Below are 25,571 nucleotides of genomic sequence, written 5' to 3' on the forward strand. Positions count from 1 at the left end.
GTTAAAAGGAAAGGCCATGTAACACAGTGGTGAACATGCCCTTTCCCAACTACTTTGGCACGTGTTGCAGCCATGAAATTCTAAGTTGATTATTAATAGCAAAAAAAAATAAAGTTTATGAGTTTGAATATCAAATATCTTGTCTTTGTAGTGGATTCAATTGAATATGGGTTGAAAAGGATTTGCAAATCATTGCATTCCGTTTATATTTACATCTAACACAATTTCCCAACTCATATGGATACGGGGTTTGTATTTACATGTACAACTTTCTCCGACGCTGCCACAAAAAGACATGGCATGCCACTCCTTCTTTGTCCGCCAAACGTTTTATGATGTGAGTGAATGCATAAAGGTGAGCTTTGTTGATGGTATCTTTCTGTCCATCACTAACTAACTTACTAACTTAAGTGAGAAAAATTAGCAAGGGGACCTATTTTTTTTGTCGATGAATTGTGCTTACAGCCATCTTAAACTACCCATATTCTGGACCATGGGTGTCAAACTCTGCCCCGCCGTGTAATTTCACTTGGCCCTTGAGGCGCTTTCAAATTAACACTAAAGCTGGCCCGCCGATTATATATTGCGGCGGTGCCGCGGTAACACAGCATTCACCGCTAAGTCTAATACTTGGGGTGTATTTTGTAGCGTCCTGGAAGAGTTAGTGCTGCAAAGGTTTCTGGGTATTTGTTCTGATGTGTTTATGTTGTGTTACGGTGTGGATGTTCTCCCAAAATGTGTTTGTCATTCTTGTTTGGTGTGGATTCACAGTGTGGCGTATATTTCTAACAGTGTTAAAGTTTTTATTTTGGCACCCTCAGTGTGACCTGTATCCCTGTTGATGAAGTATGCGTTGCATTCACTCGTGTGTGCGTACAGAAGCCGCACATATCTTGTGACTGGGTCTGAACGATGTTAGAATGGATGAAAAGCGGACGTGACGATAGCTCGTAGAGTACGTTAAAGGCAGTGCATTTGAGGCACGCCCCCAAGACTGTGGTCCGGGTGGACTACGAGATATAATGACTGATGAACACCTTCGTTCGATAATGAAGGTTGCCTCAGCTCAAAGCCTGAGCCCCGACATTAATGAACTAGCATCCAAGAAAAGATGGCAGGTATCTGGCTTGGGCACATCAGATTAGATCAGTGTGTCGCAAACTGAGCAGTTTAAAGTCCTGAATGGTTGGTTTATTCATTGTTATTTTATTTTCAAATTTATTAGCCTGTGGAAAAAGTTAATGTTGATATTTACCTCAGAAGGCTGCAAATAGAAAAGAGGCATTACATTTTTATTTAAATTGTATTTGATATGCCATTGATATTTTTTAATTATTATTATTAGGGCCCGCATGGCCCATTGTAAAAGGAATCCCAAAGGGAGTCCTTTTGCAATGGGACATTGAATTTCTAAGGTTTTATTATTATTATTATTATTCTTTCTTATTCTGCAGCTTTGCGAACACTGGACAAAAGTATTGGGACACTTAGGACTTTAACTTGACAAAAGTATTGGGACACATAGGAATACCACTGAACAAAAGTATTGGGACACTTCGGACTAAAGGTAGACAAAAGTATTGGGACACTTAGGACGAAAACTGGACAAAAAAATTGGGACACTTAGGACTACCACTGGACAAAAGTATTGGGACACCTACACTGGACAAAAGTATTGGAATACTTAGGACTACAACTTGACAAACGTATTAGGACACTTGGGACTAAAACTGGACAAAAGTGTTGGGACACTTGGGACTAAAACTGGACAAAAGTATTGGGACACTTAGACTACAACTGGACAAAAGTATTGGGACACTTAGGACGAAAACTGGACAAAAAAATTGGGACACTTAGGACTACCACTGGACAAAAGTATTGGGACACCTACACTGGACAAAAGTATTGGGACACTTAGGACTACAACTTGACAAAAGTATTAGGACACTTGGGACTAAAACTGGACAAAAGTATTGGGACACTTGGGACTAAAACTGGACAAAAGTATTGGGACACTTGGGACTAAAACTGGACAAAATTATTGGGATACTTAGGACTAAAACTGGACAACAGTTTTGGGACACTTAGGACTAAAACTGGACAACAGTTTTGGGACACTTAGGACTAAAACTGGACAAAAGTATTGGGAGACTTAGGACTAAAACTTGACATAAGTATTGGGACACTTACACTGGACAAAAGTATTGGGACACTTAGGACAAATACTGGACAAAAGTATTGGGACACTTAGGACTAAAACTGGACAAAAGTATTGGGACACTTAGGAATAAAACTGGTCAAAAGTATTAGGACACTTAGGACGAAAACTGGACAACACTATTGGAACACTTGGGACTAAAACTTGACAAAAAAATTGGGACACTTAGGACTACCACTGGACAAAAGTATTGGGACACCTACACTGGACAAAAGTATTGGGACACTTAGGACTACAACTTGACAAAAGTATTAGGACACTTGGGACTAAAACTGGACAAAAGTATTGGGACACTTGGGACTAAAACTGGACAAAAGTATTGGGACACTTGGGACTAAAACTGGACAAAAGTATTGGGACACTTAGGACTAAAACTGGACAACAGTTTTGGGACACTTAGGACTAAAACTGGACAAAAGTATTGGGACACTTAGGACTAAAACTTGACATAAGTATTGGGACACCTACACTGGACAAAAGTATTGGGACACTTAGGACTACAACTTGACAAAAGTATTAGGACACTTGGGACTAAAACTGGACAAAAGTATTGGGACACTTGGGACTAAAACTGGACAAAAGTATTGGGACACTTAGGACTACAACTGGACAAAAGTATTGGGACACTTAGGACGAAAACTGGACAAAAAAAATGGGACACTTAGGACTACCACTGGACAAAAGTATTGGGACACCTACAACTGGACAAAAGTATTGGGACACTTAGGACTAAAACTGGACAAAAGTATTGGGACACTTGGGACTAAAACTGGACAAAAGTATTGGGACACTTGGGACTAAAACTGGACAAAAGTATTGGGACACTTAGGACTACAACTGGACAAAAGTATTGGGACACTTAGGACTAAAACTGGACAACAGTTTTGGGACACTTAGGACTAAAACTGGACAAAGGTATTGGGACACTTAGGACTAAAACTTGACATAAGTATTAGGACACTTACACTGGACAAAAGTATTGGGACACTTAGGACAAATACTGGACAAAAGTATTGGGACACTTAGGACTAAAACTGGACAAAAGTATTGGGACACTTAGGAATAAAACTGGTCAAAAGTATTAGGATACTTAGGACGAAAACTGGACAACACTATTGGGACAATTGGGACTAAAACTTGACAAAAAAATTGGGACACTTAGGACTACCACTGGACAAAAGTATTGGGACACCTACACTGGACAAAAGTATTGGGACACTTAGGACTACAACTTGACAAAAGTATTAGGACACTTGGGACTAAAACTGGACAAAAGTATTGGGACACTTGGGACTTAAACTGGACAAAAGTATTGGGACACTTAGGACTACAACTGGACAAAAGTATTGGGACACTTAGGATTAAAACTAGACAACAGTTTTGGGACACTTAGGACTAAAACTGGACAAAAAAATTGGGACACTTAGGACTACCACTGGACAAAAGTATTGGGACACCTACACTGGACAAAAGTATTGGGACACTTAGGACTACAACTTGACAAAAGTATTAGGACACTTGGGACTAAAACTGGACAAAAGTATTGGGACACTTGGGACTAAAACTGGACAAAAGTATTGGGACACTTAGGACTACAACTGGACAAAAGTATTGGGACACTTAGGACTAAAACTGGACAACAGTTTTGGGACACTTAGGACTAAAACTGGACAAAAGTATTGGGACACTTAGGACTAAAACTTGACATAAGTATTGGGACACTTACACTGGACAAAAGTATTGGGACACTTAGGACAAATACTGGACAAAAGTATTGGGACACTTAGGACTAAAACTGGACAAAAGTATTGGGACACTTAGGAATAAAACTGGTCAAAAGTATTAGGACACTTAGGACAAAAACTGGACAACACTATTGGGACACTTGGGACTAAAACTTGACAAAAAAATTGGGACACTTAGGACTACCACTGGACAAAAGTATTGGGACACCTACACTGGACAAAAGTATTGGGACACTTAGGACTACAACTTGACAAAAGTATTAGGACACTTGGGACTAAAACTGGACAAAAGTATTGGGACACTTGGGACTAAAACTGGACAAAAGTATTGGGACACTTAGGACTACAACTGGACAAAAGTATTGGGACACTTAGGACTAAAACTGGACAACAGTTTTGGGACACTTAGGACTAAAACTGGACATAGGTATTGGGACACTTACACTGGACAAAAGTATTGGGACACTTAGGACAAATACTGGACAAAAGCATTGGGACACTTAGGACTAAAACTGGACAAAAGTATTGGGACACTTAGGAATAAAACTGGTCAAAAGTATTAGGACACTTAGGACGAAAACTGGACAACACTATTGGGACACTTGGGACTAAAACTGGACAAAAAAATTGGGACACTTAGGACTACCACTGGACAAAAGTATTGGGACACCTACACTGGACAAAAGTATTGGGACACTTAGGACTACAACTTGACAAAAGTATTAGGACACTTGGGACTAAAACTGGACAAAAGTATTGGGACACTTGGGACTAAAACTGGACAAAAGTATTGGGACACTTAGGACTACAACTGGACAACAGTTTTGAGACACTTAGGACTAAAACTGGACAAAAGTATTGGGACACTTAGGACTAAAACTGGACAAAAAAATTGGGACACTTAGGACTACCACTGGACAAAAGTATTGGGACACCTACACTGGACAAAAGTATTGGGACACTTAGGACTACAACTTGACAAAAGTATTAGGACACTTGGGACTAAAACTGGACAAAAGTATTGGGACACTTGGGACTAAAACTGGACAAAAGTATTGGGACACTTAGGACTACAACTGGACAAAAGTATCGGGACACTTAGGACTAAAACTGGACAAAAGTATTGGGACACTTAGGACTAAAACTTGAAATAAGTATTGGGACACTTACACTGGACAAAAGTATTGGGACACTTAGGACAAATACTGGACAAAAGTATTGGGACACTTAGGACTAAGACTGGACAAAAGTATTGGGACACTTAGGAATAAAACTGGTCAAAAGTATTAGGACACTTAGGACGAAAACTGGACAACACTATTGGGACACTTGGGACTAAAACTTGACAAAAAAATTGGGACACTTAGGCCTACCACTGGACAAAAGTATTGGGACACCTACACTGGACAAAAGTATTGGGACACTTAGGACTACAACTTGACAAAAGTATTAGGACACTTGGGACTAAAACTGGACAAAAGTATTGGGACACTTAGGACTAAAACTGGACAACAGTTTTGAGACACTTAGGACTAAAACTGGACAAAAGTATTGGGACACTTAGGACTAAAACTTGACATAAGTGTTGGGACACTTACACTGGACAAAAGTATTGGGACACTTAGGACAAATACTGAACAAAAGTATTGGGACACTTAGGACTAAAACTGGACAAAAGTATTGGGACACTTAGGAATAAAACTGGTCAAAAGTATTAGGACACTTAGGACGAAAACTGGACAACACTATTGGGACACTTGGGACTAAAACTTGACAAACGTATTGGGACACTTAGGACTAAATTTGGACATAAGTATTGGGACACTTAGGACTAGCACCTTCCAAATACGCGGGCCCGACCAACGCTGCTTGCAGCTTTAATTATTATTTGAAACTCGATTTTGCATGATATTATAAAGTTATATAAGCCTTGCTTGTTCGATATTCAATGCAAAACTTGTTTGGGCCCCTATTAAAAGTTTAATTTGTTCAACCTTGGCCCGCGGCTTTGTTCAGTTTTAAATTTTGGCCCACTCTGTATTTGAGTTTGACACCCCTGTTCTGGACGAATAAACAATTTCTCAAACGAGCTGCGAAATTCCAGTGCTTTGAGAGCGAGCAGCCCACCGGGGATAACTCCCACTCCTCCCGATGGCCAGTCCGCCCCTGCAAGTGTGTATCGATACCATTACACATAGTGCATGTCCGCCAAGTCAGCACAAAGTTGCTTCGACGACAACAAGGCGCCTAAAAAAAAAAAAAAAAAGTGCAGCGTGGATACGGTGCTTTTAGGGGTCGGCTAGGACATATTTACCGTTAACCGTCCCTCCATCAGCAGCGCGGCATAAATTTTACATGCCGTTCATTTTGTAACAATAAAGTGGATACCAGAAAACCTTTTATGAGGAAATGGCGTGGATCGCCGCGGCAGGCGGGCGCACGAGCGCGAAGTGACAGCGGCGTGGATCCGCACGACTTCACATTCCCCCTCAAAGTGACAAGTAAACACCTTAAATTGGTAATGCGGGATGCATAATGCATCAGCTGTGTTTTGACATCCATCATTTAGTGCTGACTACGGCGAAATGCCACCAGCGAGGAAATACACAATACATTCAGGTCACTTTTTTTTGTTTTTGTACATTTTCTATGTGCGTCTGTCCTGTCAGGACACGGGGAAAAAAAGGATGCAGACACTAATGATAAATCTTGTTATTCCCATTATTGAACTTGGAAATAGCAGAGATGTCAACAAGAGAGCACACATGACAGCTTTGTCCATGAGAGCCAACTACAAACCCCGTTTCCATATGAGTTGGGAAATTGTGCTAGATGTAAATATAAACGGAATACAACGATTTGCAAATCATTTTCAACCCATATTCAGTTTAATATGCTACAAAGACAACATATTTGATGTTCAAACTGAAAAAACATTTTTTTTTTTTGCAAATAATCATTAACTTTGACAAAAGAAGTTGGGAAAGGTGGCAATAAATACTGATAAAGTTGAGGAATGCTCATCAAACACTTATTTGGAACATCCCACAGGTGTGCAGGCTAATTGGGAACAGGTGGGTGCCATGATTGGGTATAAAAACAGCTTCCCAAAAAATGCTCAGTCTTTCACAAGAAAGGATGGGGGCGAGGTACACCCCTTTGTCCACAACTGCGTGAGCAAATAGTCAAACAGTTTAAGAACAACGTTTCTCAAAGTGCAATTGCAAGAAATGTAGGGATTTCAACATCTACGGTCCATAATATCATCAAAATGTTCAGAGAATCTGGAGAAATCACTCCACGTAAGCGGCATGGCCGGAAACCAACATTGAATGACCGTGACCTTCGATCCCTCAGACGGCACTATATCAAAAACCGACATCAATCTCTAAAGGATATCACCACATGGGCTCAGGAACACTTCAGAAAACCACTGTCACTAAATACAGTTGGTCGCTACATCTGTAAGTGCAAGTTAAAGCTCTACTATGCAACGCGAAAGCCATTTATCAACAACACCCAGAAACGCCGCCGGCTTCTCTGGGCCCGAGATCATCTAAGATGGACTCATGCAAAGTGGAAAAGTGTTCTGTGGACTCGTGTTTTTGGAAATATTCGACATCCAGAGGGGAAGCGAACCATCCAGACTGTTATCGACGCAAAGTTCAAAAGCCAGCATCTGTGATGGTATGGGGGTGCATTAGTGCCCAAGGCATGGGTAACTTACACATCTGTGAAGGCACCATTAATGCTGAAAGGTACATACAGGTTTTGGAACAACATATGCTGCCATCTAAGCGCCGTCTTTTTCATGGACGCCCCTGCTTATTTCAGCAAGACAATGCCAAGCCACATTCAGCACGTGTTACAACAGCGTGGCTTTGTAAAAAAAGAGTGCGGGTACTTTCCTGGGCCGCCTGCAGTCCAGACCTGTCTCCCATCGAAAATGTGTGGCACATTATGAAGCGTAAAATACGACAGCGGAGACCCCGGACTTTTCAACGACTGAAGCTATACATAAACAAGAATGGGAACGAATTCCACTTTCAAAGCTTCAACAATTAGTTTCCTCAGTTCCCACTCGTTTATTGAGTGTTGTTAAAAGAAAAGGTGATGTAACACAGTGGTGAACATGCCCTTTCCCAACTACTTTGGCACATGTTGCAGCCATGAAATTCTAAGTTAGTTATTATTTGCAAAAAATAAATAAAGTTTATGAGTTTGAACATCAAATATCTTGTCTTTGTAGCGCATTCAATTGAATATGGGTTGAATAGGATTTGCAAATCATTGTATTCCGTTTATATTTACATCTAACACAATTTCCCAACTCATATGGAAATGGGGTTTGTAGCTCTAATTTGTTTTGTTTTGTTTGACTATGCAGCTGGAGAATAACAAATAATAGGAATCTCCACTGGGAGTCATTGTCTGCAGGCAAATGAAGACAATGGTGCTGCTTTTGAAACACTCGCTAACATCTGCTACGTGGACAATAGTGAAAAAGACACAAAGAAGCTGAGCTAAAATGTCTTCATTCTTGCTGCTCGTCTTTTGAAAGGGGATAATTTGTTCCTCCTTCAAGTGTTCGGCAGCATGTTGCAAGAGCTTGCAGTTGCTAACGCTGTTTGTTTGTTTTTTTCGGGTTCAGGTCAGGACTCTGATCAGGCCAGTCAAGTTCATCCCCGCATTTTCTTATAATAAAACCGACAGTTGATTTTAGGATATTTAGGAGCGAGGAAATTTCACGACCGGATTTGTTGCACAGGTGGCATCCTATGACAGTTCCACGCTGGAAATCACTGAAAGCGGCCCATTCTTGCACACATGTTTGTATAAACAGTCTCCATGCCTAAGTGCTTGATTCTATACACCGGGCCAAGAGATTAGAACACCTGATTTTGATCAATTTTGGCAATTTAGTGTACTTCGTCATTAAACGGAGGCATAATGCCTGAATATAGCAAGTATAAAAACAAATATTCTTTGACCCTTTGGTGAACGCCTCAAAATCCGGAGTCGAACTACTTGTTGGAGACCCCCCGAATATATTTATATCTCTCTCTCTTTACAACATCTCCTGGAGGCTGGCCCTCCTTCAAGTGTTCGGCAGCATGTTGCAACAGTCAAGCGGGATCTGGGTTACGTATCTTAACCCCCGCCCCTCCCGCCCCGCCATCCCTGTAGCCCCCCGGGCACGGCGGTGCTCTGCGGTTGACTACAGGCTACAGCAGCCGTGAGAAGCTCTCCCCCAGGAAGGCGCTTGTTTACTTATTCATTTGCACCTTCTTGTTTTAAATTCCGCAGACGCGGTGTCTGAATGGCAACGTCGCTGGGAGGAATGAACCAACCCCGCCCCCCCGCCGCCCCACGCCGCCCCTAAAGCGTTACCATGATACAATACAAGTGTCTGGGCATGTGTGTAATTCCTGATGTATGCATGATTGCGCTGCGGTCGTGTTCTCTAAAGTGAAGTGTTTTTCACCCAAATGGCTGTTTGATATAAGACCCAATTATTGATGACAATAGACTCCATCCATCGACCCTGGGAGAGGACATCGGCGAGTCCATATTGGGGTTGCTCCTTGTGAATAGTGCTCCCCAGAGCAGGCCCCGCTCGCTGATTTACCCCCCGCTTATTGTCGCTCGGGCGCGCGGCGATCGACAGCGCATCACTCACTCAAGGCTGCAGAAATAACAGCATTGGCGTTCTCCTAAAACATAACGGCCCTACGGACCTTCTCCTTTGATTTGTACTTACAACGGCGGCACTAAAGAGTGCCGCCTTGTCGCTTTTCAAGCCAATCATAAACTGCGGTTCACTTCTGAGCAGTGTTGGGACTAACGCGTTATTTTTTATATTCAGTAACTCAGTTACCGTTACTACATGATGCGTTCCTGCGTTATTTTACGCTATTTTTTATATAGTATCAGCTGGAAACTGAGACGATCTGAGTGTTTTATTGCAGCGCTGCGGTGTCGTCCTTCTGTGTCACAAGGAGGGGGCGTGTCTGTGTTTACTAAAGAGACAACATGGCGGAGCCAGAAGTCGAGTTTCTTAACATGGAGATATTCTCACTACTTTTTTTTTTGTCAAGCACGAATAAGAGAGGGCGTCACGGTGGAAGAGGGGTTAGTGCATCTGCCTCCTGAGTAGTCTTGGGTCATACCTGCCAACTTTTGAAATCAGAAAAACCTAGTAGCCAGGGTCCAGGGGTCCCAACGTGGTCTTTTACATCGCTAATTCCTCCGTGTCCGATCGAAAAATCTTGTCTGCACAAGGTTGCAATTCGCGTAGTTTTCACCCTTTTTGGAACGGATAATTATTCCCGGATAGGCTTTTGAATATTCTTCACGGAATGACTGCAGTTTTCTTTTCGGTTTAAGACTCGTTTGCGATTTTTCTCCGGCTGTTTCCATGATCGTTCGCTCGTTTGGAAACAATGGCAACTGGTGCTAGAAATAGCCTCGCGCATGGCATTCGGAATGGCTCGATAGGAAGTTACGGGAAGCAGTGTCGATTGTCATTGTTGTTACGCGATTTCGTGAATAAAACTTAAAAAAAAATGATTTATTTTTTTAATCAATGAAAAACCGTATTTTTTATCACTGCAACCGTAACCCGGAATAGGTTGATGAAAACCGTACTAATTACGGGAAAACCGGAGTAGTTGGCAGGTATGTTGGGTTCAATCCCGGCCTCGGGATCTTTCTGTGTGGAGTTTGCATGTTCTCCCCCGTGACTGCGTGGGTTCCCTCCGGGTACTCCGGCTTCCTCCCACCTCCAAAGACATGCACCTGGGGATAGGTTGATTGGCAACACTAAATTGGCCCTAGTGTGTGAATGTGAGTGTGAATGTTGTCTGTCTATCTGTGTTGGCCCTGCGATGAGGTGGCGACTTGTCCAGGGTGTACGCTGCCTTCCGCCCGATTGTAGCTGAGATAGGCTCCAGCGCCCCCCGCCACCCCAAAAGGGAATAAGCGGTAGAAAATGGATGGATGGACGAATAAGAGAACATTTTAGTTAAATGTAAGTTGTGTCTTGGATCAAAGATCCTATCTACTGCCCATAACGGCAATTTAAATCTGCTGAAACAGCTACAAAAGCAACATGCTTCGACAAAGCTAGTAAAGAGAGACACACTTCACCTCCACCTCCAACAGCGGCTGGATTTTAATGGAGGGACTGCGAGCCAGGACAACATTGATAGAGCCATTATGTGCTAGAAGACATGCAGGCTATTTCTACAGTGGAGTCACCCGATTTCAGGCAGCTGGACACAGTGGATAGTGAGTACATAAACATGGAAAGCGAGCTAAAGAAAACACTCCAAACTCTGCCTCTGCTCATCATTCAGCACTGAAGGTACACACACTCTGTCAATTCTCTTATATACTCTTTCATTCTAGACTTCTAGAATGTTTGATTATCACATCACTCTAAATGTATAGACTATAAAGTTCACAAACATAAAGAGGGATGCTAGTGGGCCAGGCCAATCTTTCCTTATCTCTAAACTAAAACTGGGGAAATGCGTTCTGGGCTTCAGTACAGTGTTGATCTCCTAAAGACATCATTTTATTTCTAAATTCCTTGAGAGAGAAAAAAAATGCCTGGTTAGGCTATGTGTATGTAGTGTGTGCCTTCCTTGGTTTACAGCTATGTTGTTATTATGCTGTTTGTTACTTATGCATGTTATGTTGCAGCTATTTAAAATAGTTTTGTCAATTTGTTCTGGCCTGAAACAAATTGGCCCTTTGAAACATATCTTTGTGTGTTGTATGTAGAGCACATTGCTTAGCAGAGTTCAGTGATGCAAATGCATGTCGAGTTGATCAAAACATTGTATTATTCTCCAGTGCAATAACAGTACTGAAATGAAGGCTAAAAGGGCATTAATGGGAGCCTTAAAGAAAAAAAAAAAAGAAAAAAAAAAGTAACTAAATAGTTACTTTTCACAGTAATGCATTACTTTTTGTAACAGAGTTAGTAACTGAGTAACTTTTGAAATAAAGTAACTAATAACTGTAACTAGTTACTGGTTTTCAGTATCCAACCCAACACTGCCTCTGAGTAGGGTTGTCCCGATACCAATATTTTGGTACCGGTACCAAAATAATTTCGATATTTTTCGGTATTTTTCTAAATTAAAGGGGATCACAAAAAAATTGCATTATTGCCTTTATCTTAACAAAAAGGGAGACCGGGCTTTCTGCTCCGCCGCTCCCAGTCTGTGGAACGCTCTCCCTGACCACCTGAGGGCACCACAGACTGTAAATGCTTTTAAAAAAGGCTTTAAAATCCTTCTTTTAAAAACAATTTTTTTTTTAGATATATGCATACTAGTTATAGCTATTAGGCTGTTCTAGTTTTTATTTTTATTTATTATCTTTGTATTTTTTTTTTTAATACACTGAAGCACCTTGAGGTTGTTTACTCAATGTAAAGTGTTTATTTTACGAATAAAATCTATTATTATTATTAAATCTATAATATAGCTAAGAAGCTACGAACAATGGGAGACCGGGCTTTCTGCCCCGCCGCTCCCAGTCTGTGGAACGCTCTCCCTGACCACCTGAGGGCACTACAGACTGTGAATGCTTTTAAAAAAGGCTTAAAACCCCTTCTTTTTTTAAAAAAAAAAGCCTTTTTTTTAGATACATGCATACTAGTTCTAGCTATTAGGGTGTTCTAGTTTTTATTTTTATTTATTATCTTTTTATTATAATTTTTTTTAATACCCTGAAGCACTTTGAGGTTGTTTACTCAATGTAAAGTGTTTTTTTTTTTACAAATAAAATCTATTAATATTATCAAATCTATAATCTAGCTAAGAAGCTACGAACAATGGGAGACCGGGCTTTCTGCTCCGCCGCTCCCAGTCTGTGAAACGCTCTCCCTGACCACCTGAGGGCACCACAGACTGTGAATGCTTTTAAAAAAGGCTTAAAAACCCTTCTTTTTAAAAAAGCCTTTTTTTACATTAAACATATGTTTCTTATTGCAATTTAGTCCTTAAATAAAATAGTGAACATACTAGTCTTTTATTAGTGAGTAAATAAACAAAGGCTCCTAGATAGTCTGCTGACCTATGCAGTAACATATTGTGTCATTTATCATTCTATTTTGTCAACATTATTAAGGACAAGTGGTAGAAAATTAATTATTAATCTATTCAGGGGTGTCAAACTCAAATACAGAGTGGGCCAAAATTTGAAACTGAACAAAGCCGCGGGCCAAGGTTGAACAAATTAACCTTTAACGTACTTTACGAGCTATCGTCACGTCCGCTTTTCATCCATTCTAACATCGTTCAGACCCAGTCACAAGATATGTGCGGCTTCTGTACGCACACACGAGCGAATGCAATGCATACTTCATCAACAGCGATACAGGTTACACTGAGGGTGCCAGTATAAAAAACTTTAACATTGTTAGAAATATACGCCACACTGTGAACCCACACCAAACAAGAATGACAAACACATTTCGGGAGAACATCCGCACTGCAACTGTTGGAATAATTGTTTGTAAATTATCACAAAAGAAACGTTGTATTACATTATGTTCCTGATAAGAAGATGAAGGCTGTCTTTCGAGGCCTAACAAGAGGAAGAAGGCTCGTAAAACTCCACTGTGATTTCAACACGGACAGATGGCAGGATCTGCTCAACCTCCAGAGGAACTCTCTTTGAAGTGTTAAACGAACTCTCTTTGAAGTATTTCACAAACTCTCTTCCAACTATTTGGTAACCGAGGTCAACGCTATTTACGACCCGCTGCCCTCTTGAAGTCGCTGTGGTCAGGAGACGGGAGGGGTTATCCATTGTTCCTCCAACACCTGCCCCACCTGGATCCAGGAAGAGCCCAAGCCCGAGAAATCCTCTTCTTGGTCTTCAAAGCGACCGAAAACAATGACTGTTTTACATACTTCCCATTCCTGCTGTGACATGTGTTGGTGCGTGAACATTGAACATCTGAATAAAAGAGGAGACGAAAACCTTCTTCGTCAGAGCGTGGTGCAGGACTGTACAGAGAGTGCAGTGGCCATGTCTCTCCTCAATATTGAGTCCAAATTGAATTCTGTCTCTGTTTGATTCCTTGCCTTTTGTCTTGTTTAATAGATGTCCACAGTGTTTGAACGTGACAGTAACACAACATAAACACAACAGAACAAATACCCAGAATCCTTTGCAGCACTAACTCTTCCGGGACGCTACAAAATACACCCCCGCTACCACCAAACCTCCCCCCCCCCCACACACACACCTTGTAGCGTCCCGGAAGCGTTAGTGCTGCAAAGGGTTCTGGTTTGGTGTGGATTCACAGTGTGGCGTATATTTCTAACAGTGTTAAAGTTTTTTATTCGGCTACCCTCAGTGTAACCTGTATCGCTGTTGATGAAGTATGCGTTGCATTCTAATGTGTGTGCGTGCAGAAGCCGCACATGTTATGTGACTGGGCCAGCACTCATTGGGCTGGCTGGCGTTTGGAAGACTCCCGGGAGGATCGGCGGGCCAGTTTAGTGTTAATTTGATATCGCCTCAAGGGCCAGGTAAAATTACATGGCGGGCCAAATTTGGCCCGCGGGCCAGAGTTTGACACCCATGATCTACTTGTTCATTTACTGTTAATATCTGCTTACTTTCTCTTTTAACATGTCCTGCCTACACTTCTGTTCAAATGTAATAATCACTTAATTATTCTCTTGTTTGATACTTTACATTAGTTTTGGATGATACCACAAATGTGGGTATCAATCTGATACCAAGTAGTTACAGGATCATACATTGGTCATATTCAAAGTCCTCATGTGTCCAGGGACATGTTTCCTGAGTTTATAAACATCATATACATTTAAAAAAAACAAAAGAAGATGTCGTGATGCCAAAAAATATCGACGTAATCATAGTAGTATCGACTAGATGCGTGCCTGTACTCGGTATCATTACAGTGGATGTCAGGTGTAGATCCACCAATGGCGTTTGTTTACATTTTGACACCAGTGAGCTACGGCGTGTAGTGAAGCATGTTTAGCTATTCCTCGTCCTGCAGGGATGACACTTGTAAGAAACTTACTTTATTTGTTGCCATGGAGACCAGGATTAGTGATTTAGAAGTAGCTATGGACTTTAGCCGCAAGCTAACTAGCTAGCCATGTCTTAAAGTACCTCTTCCTGAGGGCGTTTCAGTGTTATAACTTCACCTTTATCGTTAGTTTTTAAGCCAAAATGCGTCCGTTCTTCCTTTTCTGTCGACACACCGTGTCTGTTTGTAAGTACTCTGTGATTGTGCGCTGCCGAACATGCTCCTCTGCTCGTAAAACAAGCAATGACTCGACGTGAGGGTGCGGGACCGGTACTTTTCAGAGGCGGTATAGTACCGAAAATGATTAACTAGTATAGCGGTACTCTACTCTACAACCCTATCCTCTGAGTGGTCATGTGGTACGCACGGATCGCACCGACCACGCGTGAGCTCACCCGCGCGGGAAGTCGTCGCCGTGGTTTTTGCAGAGACTAACAAGGAGCAGCCTGCTGATTTGTACCCGCACGCTTTAACGTTGATGAGGCCTGATGGGACGCGCGGGATATTCGCCTGTTTGTCGGCAAACAACGGCAATCTGTTCCGGGCGATCTGGCAGACGACGTGTATCGTGACGGACGAGGGATGGGGAAAAAAAACAAAAAAACGACACTGCCATGTTGATGACATCGTTAAAAAAAGTATGTTTAGCAGCTTGTAATTAGCATGGAACAGGACACTAATTTGTGGCGTCCACACTCTTGAAAGGCATCTTTAGTACTGAGAGTTTATAGACGTCGCTCAGAAATAAGCCTTCAGATAATGTCAGATAATATATTATATATATATTAATAGAATAGAATAGAAAGTACTTTATTGATCCCTGGGGGAAATTCAACACCACAGTACAATATATTATATATCATATTGCAGTCTACACGTATCTCTTATGTGTGGCTGCCATCATATTGTGTGTGACTGCCATCATATCGCAGTCTACACGTATCTCTTATGTGTGACTGCCATCATATTGCAGTCTACACGTATCTCTTATGTGTGACTGCCATCATATTGCAGTCTACACGTATCTCTTATGTGTGACTGCCATCATATTACGTGTGACTGCCATCATATTGCAGACTACACGTATCTCTTATGTGTGACTGCCATCATATAGTGTGTGACTGCCATCATATTGCAGTCTACACGTATCTCTTATGTGTGACTGCCATCATATTGCAGTCTACACATATCTCTTATGTGTGACTGCCATCACATTGCAGTCTACACGTATCTCTTATGTGTGACTGCCATCATATTGCGTGTGACTGCCATCATATTGCAGTCTACACGTATCTCTTATGTGTGACTGCCATAATTTTGCAGTCTACACGTATCTCTTATGTGTGACTGCCATCATATTGCAGTCTACACGTATATATTATGTGTGACTGCCATCATTTTGCAGTCTACACATATCTCTTATGTGTGACTGCCATCATATTGCAGTCTACATGTATCTCTTATGTGTGACTGCCATCATATTGTGTGTGACTGCCATCATATTGCAGTCTACACATATCTCTTATGTGTGACTGCCATCATATTGCAGTCTACATGTATCTCTTATGTGTGACTGCCATCATATTGCGTGTGACTGCCATCATATTGCAGACTACACGTATCTCTTATGTGTGACTGCCATCATATTGTGTGTGACTGCCATCATAGTGCAGTCTGCACGTATCTTTTGTGTGTGACTGCCATCATATTGCAGTCTACACGTATCTCTTATGTGTGACTGCCATCATATTGCAGTCTACACGTATCTCTTATGTGTGACTGCCATCATATTGCAGTCTACACGTATCTCTTATGTGTGACTGCCATCATATTGCGTGTGACTGCCCTCATATTGCAGTCTACACGTATCTCTTATGTGTGACTGCCATCACATTGCAGTCTACACATATCTCTTATGTGTGACTGCCATCATATTGCGTGTGACTGCCATCATATTGCAGTCTACACGTATCTCGTATGTGTGACTGCCATCATATTGCAGTCTACACGTATCTCTTATGTGTGACTGCCATCATATTGCAGTCTACACGTATCTCTTATGTGTGACTGCCATCATATTGCGTGTGACTGCCATCATATTGCAGACTACACGTATCTCTTATGTGTGACTGCCATCATATTGCAGTCTACACGTATCTCTTATGTGTGACTGCCATTATATTGCAGTCTATACGTATCTCTTATGTGTGACTGCCATCACATTGCAGTCTACACGTATCTCTTATGTGTGACTGCCATTATTTTGCAGTCTACACGTGTCTCTTATGTGTGACTGCCACCATAGTGCGTGTGACTGCCATCATATTGCGTGTGACTGCCATCATGTTGCAGTCTACACGTATCTCTTATGTGTGACTGCCATCATATTGCAGACTACACGTATCTCTTATGTGTGACTGCCATCATATTGTGTGTGACTGCCATCATATTGCAGTCCACAAGTATCTCTTATGTGTGACTGCCATCACATTGCAGTCTACACGTATCTCTTATGTGTGACTGCCATCATATTGCAGTCTACACGTGTCTCTTATGTGTGACTGCCACCATATTGCGTGTGACTGCCATCATATTGCGTGTGACTGCCATCATGTTGCAGTCTACACGTATCTCTTATGTGTGACTGCCATCATATTGCAGTCTACACGTATCTCTTATGTGTGACTGCCATCATATTGCATGTGACCGCCATCATATTGCAGTCTACACGTATCTCTTATGTGTGACTGCCATCATATTGCAGTCCACACCTATCTCGTATGTGTGACTGCCATCATATTGCAGTCTACACGTATCTCTTATGTGTGACTGCCATCATATTGCGTGTGACTGCCATCATGTTGCAGTCTACACGTATCTCGTATGTGTGACTGCCATCATATTGCAGTCTACACCTATCTCGTACGTGTGACTGCCATCATATTGCAGTCTACACGTATCTCTTATGTGTGACTGCCATCACATTGCAGTCTACACGTATCTCTTATGTGTGACTGCCATCATATTGCAGTCTACACGTATCTCTTATGTGTGACTGCCATCACATTGCAGTCTACACGTATCTCTTATGTGTGACTGCCATCATATTGCAGTCTACACGTATCTCGTATGTGTGACTGCCATCATATTGCAGTCTACACGTATCTCGTATGTGTGACTGCCATCATATTGTGTATGACTGCCCTCATATTGCAGTCTACAGGTATTTTTTATGTGTGATTGCTATCGTATTGCAGTCTTCTCGTATCTCTTATGTGTGGCTGCCATCTACCGGTCACACTTATCATTTTACCATGTACCAAATAAAATAACTCAGTAAGCACAACCAAAATCATTCGGTTAATTAGGCGCACCGGGTTATAAGGCGCACTGTCGAGTTTTGAGAAAATGAACATACGGAAAAATACGGTAATCACGATCGTATATTCACCCAGCTCTAGGTTCAAGGTGAAGAAAGTGAAGAAACCCTGACTGACAGTATCAATACTTCGGGCCTTACAGCTCCTATAAATATCCCAAATGTTGTGCCCTATTTTTCCTTTTTTTTTTAAAAAAAAAATCTTTGACTACCCTTCTCGCGACCTGTCCCCTCTGGGCACCAGTGAAGTCTAGGAGAGGGCGCCCCTTACCTTGGGAATTTGCCTGCAAGACCCCGATGCTGTCATCAAACTGCATAGACTTGATGTTGAGCGATGCCAAGATGCATTCCTTATCCTGCAGTGAAGCATCTTCGATATTGTTCTGATTGGCTGACAGTATTACGCACATGTCGCAGAGGTTGATGTTGACAGCCCTTAAATCTGCCCGACTTAATGGCGTACCCTACGGGGTGGGAGGAGGAGTGGAGGGGGGGGGGGCAGAAGGATAGAAGGCAGAGACAAGAGGGAGAGAAAAACAAATTGAAGAAGCGAGCGGCGAGGAGTTTGGCAAATTAGCAAGCAAGTTTTCAAGCTGCGACATTCTAGTGATGCAGCTTTGCAGAACTGGACTAAAGGACTGAAGTCAAGTCTCGGCTGCACTAATGGGGTTCTCCTCTTATCATCACTCAGACTAGCTAAGAAGCTAGGAAACAATGGGAGACCGGGCTTTCTGCTCCGCCGCTCCCAGTCCGTGGAACGCTCTCCCTGACCACCTGAGGGCACAACAGACTGTAAATGCTTTTAAAAAAGGCTTAAAAACCCTTCTTTTTAAAAAAGCATTTTTTTTAGATATATGCATACTAGTTCTAGCTATTAGGCTCTTCTAGTTTTTTTTTATTTTTTATTATCTTTGTATTTTAATTTTTTTTAATACACTGAAGCACTTTGAGGTTGTTTACTCAATGTAAAGTGTTTTTTTTTTTTACAAATAAAATCGATTATTATTATTAAATCTATAATCTAGCTAAGAAGCTACGAACAACGGGAGACCGGGCTTTCTGCTCCGCCGCTCCCAGTCTGTGGAACGCTCTCCCTGACCACCTGAGGGCACTACAGACTGTGAATGCTTTTAAAAAAGGCTTAAAACCCCTTCTTTTTAAAAAAGCCTTTTTTTTTAGATACATGCATACTAGTTCTAGCTATTAGGCTGTTCTAGTTTTTATTTGTATTTATTATCTTTTTATTTTAATTTTTTTTAATACCCTGAAGCACTTTGAGGTTGTTTACTCAATGTAAAGTGTTTTTTTACAAATAAAATCTATTATTATTATTAAATCTATACTCTAGCTAAGAAGCTACGAACAATGGGAGACCGGGTTTTCTGCTCCGCCGCTCCCAGTCTGTGGAACGCTCTCCCTGACCACCTGAGGGCACCACAGACTGTAAATGCTTTAAAAAAAGGCTTTAAAATCCTTCTTTTTAAAAAAGCCTTTTTTTTTTTTAGATATATGCATACTAGTTCTAGCTATTAGGCTGTTCTAGTTTTTATTTTTATTTATTATCTTTGTATTATTTTTTTTTAATACACTGAAGCACCTTGAGGTTGTTTACTCAATGTAAAGTGTTTATTTTACGAATAAAATCTATTATTATTATTAAATCTATAATATAGCTAAGAAGCTACGAACAATGGGAGACCGGGCTTTCTGCCCCGCCGCTCCCAGTCCGTGGAACGCTCTCCCTGACCACCTGAGGGCACTACAGACTGTGAATGCTTTTAAAAAAGGCTTAAAACCCCTTCTTTTTAAAAAAGCCTTTTTTTTAGATACATGCATACTAGTTCTAGCTATTAGGCTGTTCTAGTTTTTATTTTTATTTATTATCTTTTTATTTTAATTTTTTTTAATACCCTGAAGCACTTTGAGGTTGTTTACTCAATGTAAAGTGTTTTTTTTTTTACAAATAAAATCTATTAATATTATCAAATCTATAATCTAGCTAAGAAGCTACGAACAATGGGAGACCGGGCTTTCTGCTCCGCCGCTCCCAGTCTGTGAAACGCTCTCCCTGACCACCTGAGGGCACCACAGACTGTGAATGCTTTTAAAAAAGGCTTAAAAACCCTTCTTTTTAAAAAAGCCTTTTTTTTTTTTTTTTTAGATGTATGCATACTAGTTCTAGCTATTAGGCTGTTCTAGTTTTTATTTTTATTTATTATCTTTTTATTATTTTTTTTTTTAATACACTGAAGCACTTTGAGGTTTTTTACTCAATGTAAAGTGTTTTTCTTTTACAAATAAAATATATTATTATTAGTAAATCTATAATCTAGCTAAGAAGCTATGAACAATGGGAGACCGGGCTTTCTGCTCCGCCGCTCCCAGTCTGTGGAACGCTCTCCCTGACCACCTGAGGGCACCACAGACTGTAAATACTTTTAGTAAAGGCTTAAAAACTCTTCTTTTTTTTTTAGATATATGCATACTAGTTCTAGCTATTAGGCTGTTCTAGTTTTTATTTGTATTTATTATCTTTGTATTTAAATTTTTTTTAATACACTGAAGCACTTTGAGGTTGTTTACTCAATGTAAAGTGTTTTTTTTTTTTACAAATAAAATATATTATTATTATTAAATCTATAATCTAGCTAAGAAGCTACGAAGAATAGGAGACCGGGCTTTCTGCTCCGCCGCTCCCAGTCTGTGGAATGCTCTCCCTGACCACCTGAGGGCACCACAGACTGTAAATACTTTTAAAAAAGGCTTAAAAATCCTTCTTTTTAAAAAAGCATTTTTTTTAGATATATGCATACTAGTTCTAGCTATTAGCCTGTTCTAGTTTTTATTTTTATTTATTATCTTTGTATTTTATTTATTTGTAATACACTGAAGCACTTTGAGGTTGTTTACTCAATGTAAAGTGTTTTTTTTTACAAATAAAATCTATTATTATTATTAAATCTATAATCTAGCTAAGAAGCTACGAACAATGGGAGACCGGGCTTTCTGCTCCGCCGCTCCTAGTTCGTGGAACGCGCTCCCTGACCACCTGAGGGCACCACAGACTGTAAATTATTTTACTTAAGGCTTAAAAGCTCTTTTTTTTTTTTTTTTAAATAATTTTTTTTTAGATATATGCATACTAGTTCTAGCTATTAGGCTGTTCTAGTTTTTATTTTTATTTATTATCTTTGTATTTTTATTTGTTTTAATACACTGAAGCACTTTGAGGTTGTTTACTCAATGTAAAGTGTTTTTTTTTTTACAAATAAAATCTATTATTATTATCAAATCTATAATCCAGCTAAGAAGCTACGAACAATGGGAGACCGGGCTTTCTGCTCCGCCGCTCCCAGTCCGTGGAACGCTCTCCCTGACCACCTGAGAGCACCACAGACTGTAAATTATTTTACTAAAGGCTTAAAAGCTCTTTTTTTTTTTTTTTTAATTTTTTTTTTAGATATATGCATACTAGTTCTAGCTATTAGGCTGTTCTAGTTTTTATTTTTATTTATTATCTTTGTATTTTAATTTGTTTTAATACCTCGAAGCACTTTGAGGTTGTTTACTCAATGTAAAGTGTTTTTTTTTTTACAAATAAAATATATTATCATTATTAAATCTATAATCTAGCTAAGAAGCTACGAACAATGGGAGACCGGGGAACGCTGTCCCTGACCACCTGAGGGCACCACAGACTGTAAATACTTTTAATAAAGGCTTAAAAACCCTTCTTTTTAGATATATGCATACTAGTTCTAGCTATTAGGCTGTTCTAGTCTTTATTTGTATTTTTTATATTTTTATCTTTATTTTTTTAATACACTCAAGCACTTTGAGGTTGTTTACTCAATGTAAAGTGTTTTTTTTTTTTTTACAAAAAAAATATATTAATATTATTAAATCTATAATCTAAGAGTGTTCTGGATGTAGCCACAGAATGATGTCAGGGCCGTGCACGTAATGAGGCTAACGGAGACCAGCTCGGGTGCACTCACAGGGAGGATGGAGACCTTGGGGAAGTTATGTAGCGTCTCCCACTCCCGCCGCAGATAGTCCAGCGAGCCCACAAAAACGATGGGCTTGAGTTCGTGAAAGTGAAAGTTGCTGGCTCTTAAAGGCATCACCAAGTTTCGCAGCCCCACTAAAGCGGACGTGACATCCCCAAATATACAGACCACCACATGGCCGCTCAGGACCGTCATGGAGGCCTCGCTCCGGGTCTGCAGTGGGGGCACACAAAGCAGGATGGGAGGGTAGAGCAAAAAGGAGGAGGGTGTGAGAGGATGAACTCGTGGGCAGATATGCTGTGGACTGAAAGGTAAGTAATGTGCATTGAAATTATTACACAGGCTTTAATAAGAATAAAAACATACATCTGTTGAACAAAAGCAGTCACAGTTTGCAAGGCTTTAGGCTAAACTTCATAAGTTAAGCTTTTGAGACGAGTTATATCCTACTTACCGTATTTCCTTGAATTAGGGGTATATATTATCCGCATGCCTCGTTTTACCGCCGGGTCAAACTCGCATCGCAAAATAATTAGCGCAAACTCGTCACGTCGCCAGTGACACTTCACCTTTCAAGGCATCATTTTTCCAAAATGGAGGAGGCTAATTTCAATCATTTAAAATCAATTTAAAAAGAAGATAAAGAGCTATTCAGTAGAATTTAAGGTCCAAGCTATTGAATATGCTAAAAAGAACAGTAAGGAGAGAACTGCTCAGTTTATTACCTTCTAAACACATTTGTCAGACTCATCTCGTGGCCAATACTACTGTAGTAAAGTGTTTTTACAAATAAAATCTATTATTATTATTAAATCTATAATCTAGCTAAGAAGCTACGAACAATGGGGGACCGGGCTTTCTGCCCCGCCGCTCCCAGTCCGTGGAACGCTCTCCCTGACCACCTGAGGACACCACAGACTGTAAATGCTTTTAAAAAATGCTTAAAAACCCTTCTTTTTAAAAAAACAACATTTTTTTAGATATATGCATACTAGTTCTAGCTATTAGGCTGTTCTAGTTTTTATTTTTATTTATAATCTTTTTTTTTTTTTTAATACACTGAAGCACTTTGAGGTTGTTTACTCAATGTAAAGTGTTTTTTTTTTTTTTTACAAATAAAATCTATTATTATTATTCAATCTATAATCTAGCTAAGAAGCTATGAACAATGGGAGGCCGGGCTTACTGCTCCGCCGCTCCCAGTCCGTGGAACGCTCTCCCTGACCACCTGAGGGCACCACAGACTGTGAATGCTTTTTAAAAAGGCTTAAAAACCATTCTTTAAAAATAAAAAAAAATAAAAAAATGTAGATATATGCATACTAGTTCTAGCTATTAGGCTGTTCTAGTTTTTATTTTTATTTATTATCTTTTTATTTTTTTTAATACACTGTAGCATTTTGAGGTTGTTTACTCAATGTAAAGTGTTTTTTTTTTACAAATAAAATCTATTATTATTATCAAATCTATAATCTAGCTAAGAAGCTACGAACAATGGGAGACCGGGCTTTCCGCCCCGCCGCTCCCAGTCTGTGGAACGCTCTCCCTGACCACCTGAGGGCACCACAGACTGTAAATGCTACTGCAGTATTGTTATTTACATGCTTGAAATGCTTAATTTATGAAAATAAAATGGTAAAATACGCTTTAAATAAACAATATCAATATTGTGTTATTATATAATTGCAATTCGTATTATTAATATTGTGTTAGTTTGTAGTGGTGGAGAGCTGACTTTTTTTTTCTTTCAAAGCGCTTTATTTTGGAAAAAATGTTTTATTAATATAGCTGCGTGTGTCAAATATGAGTCATTAAATGACTCCCGCCTCATGGTGGTAGAGGGCGCTGGTGGTCATTCTTGCGACTACTCGGCTGCAGAAGAAGTGACAACAACAGTTTTCTAAACTGGACTTTCAATGGAAGCAGGAGGTACTAATTAAAGGAAGATCTCCATCGAGAGAAAGATAAGGAAGACTTCTATGAACAAGTTATTGATGCTTTTGTATATATCAGAAGGAGCGGCGCATGGACTTCATTTATAAGTAAAGGTAAGACCATAATAACGTTGTTGTTTTTTATTAAATGTGCTTTTCATGATGGTATCCTTACATCACACTCAAATTTACATTACACTAAATTCACCGCATGGTAAGCGCCGGAGTGAGAAGAGGTTTTAAATTAATTACCGCCCCGGCGCTAATTCAAGGAAATACGGTATGTCTTCAAGTACGAGCTCTCCTCCTATGTAGTGATTTACCAACAATGTACCAGGTGAAGTAACCCATCTTGTTCGGGAGAGATGAGGTCAAAGTGTAGTAATTACTGTATTTCCTCAAGAAGTGGCTGGAGGTGCTTTTTATTTACTCAACAACAGGAGGTTTGATTGATTGATTGAAACTTGTATTAGTAGATTGCACAGTACAGTACGATTGACCACTGAATAGTAACAAACCCTATATGAGACAAGAACACATAACTTTCTCTTTCCTTCTTTTCTGTGCGTTCTAAATAGTGAAAAACAGGTAATGAGGGTTCATACATCCTGCCTATAAGGGTCAACTGATTATCGGCCAGGACACACCTTCTCATTCAATGCGTTTCCTTTGTTTTCATGACTAATTACTAGGGATGTCCGATATTATCGGCCGATGAATGCTTTAAAATGCAATATCGGAAATTATCGGTATCGGTTTCGAAATTATCGGTATCGGTTTCATAAATTAAGATTAATGACTTTTTAAAACGCCGCTGTGTACACCTTAAAGGCACTGCCTTTGCGTGCCGGCCCAGTCAAATAATATCTACGGCTTTTCACACACGCAAGTGAATGCAAGGCATACTTGGTCAATAGCCATACAGGTCACACCGAGGGTGGCCGTATAAACAACTTTAACACTGTTACAAATATGCGCCACACTGTGAACCCACACCAAACAAGAATGACAAACACGTCCGCGCCGTAACACAATATAAACACAACAGAACAAATACCCAGAAACCATTGCAGCACTAACTCTTCCGGGACGCTACAATATACACCCCCCGCTGCCCCCTTTGTTCATACAAAAGGCGCACCGGATTATAATGTTTTTTTTTCCTAAATGTAAAAGACTTCCTTGTGGTCTACATA

General features: G+C 40.3%; 1 protein-coding gene across 23 annotated transcripts in view; it reads right to left on the reverse strand.

The window, feature by feature from the left end:
* The window catches only part of kcnma1a (potassium large conductance calcium-activated channel, subfamily M, alpha member 1a), a 691,811-nt gene that overhangs the window by 66,212 nt on the left and 600,028 nt on the right, over positions 1–25,571 (reverse strand). For all 23 annotated transcript variants that reach the window (XM_061936588.1, XM_061936904.1, XM_061937671.2 and 20 more), the window contains 2 exons: positions 22,430–22,654; positions 18,703–18,895 (listed from right to left, as the gene is read on the reverse strand). In XM_061936588.1, coding sequence (XP_061792572.1) covers positions 18,703–18,895; positions 22,430–22,654 — 418 coding nt within the window. The remainder of the gene's footprint in view (positions 1–18,702; positions 18,896–22,429; positions 22,655–25,571) is intronic.

Source organism: Nerophis lumbriciformis, linkage group LG02 (assembly GCF_033978685.3).
Source record: "Nerophis lumbriciformis linkage group LG02, RoL_Nlum_v2.1, whole genome shotgun sequence".
NCBI classification, from domain to species: Eukaryota; Metazoa; Chordata; class Actinopteri; order Syngnathiformes; family Syngnathidae; genus Nerophis; species Nerophis lumbriciformis.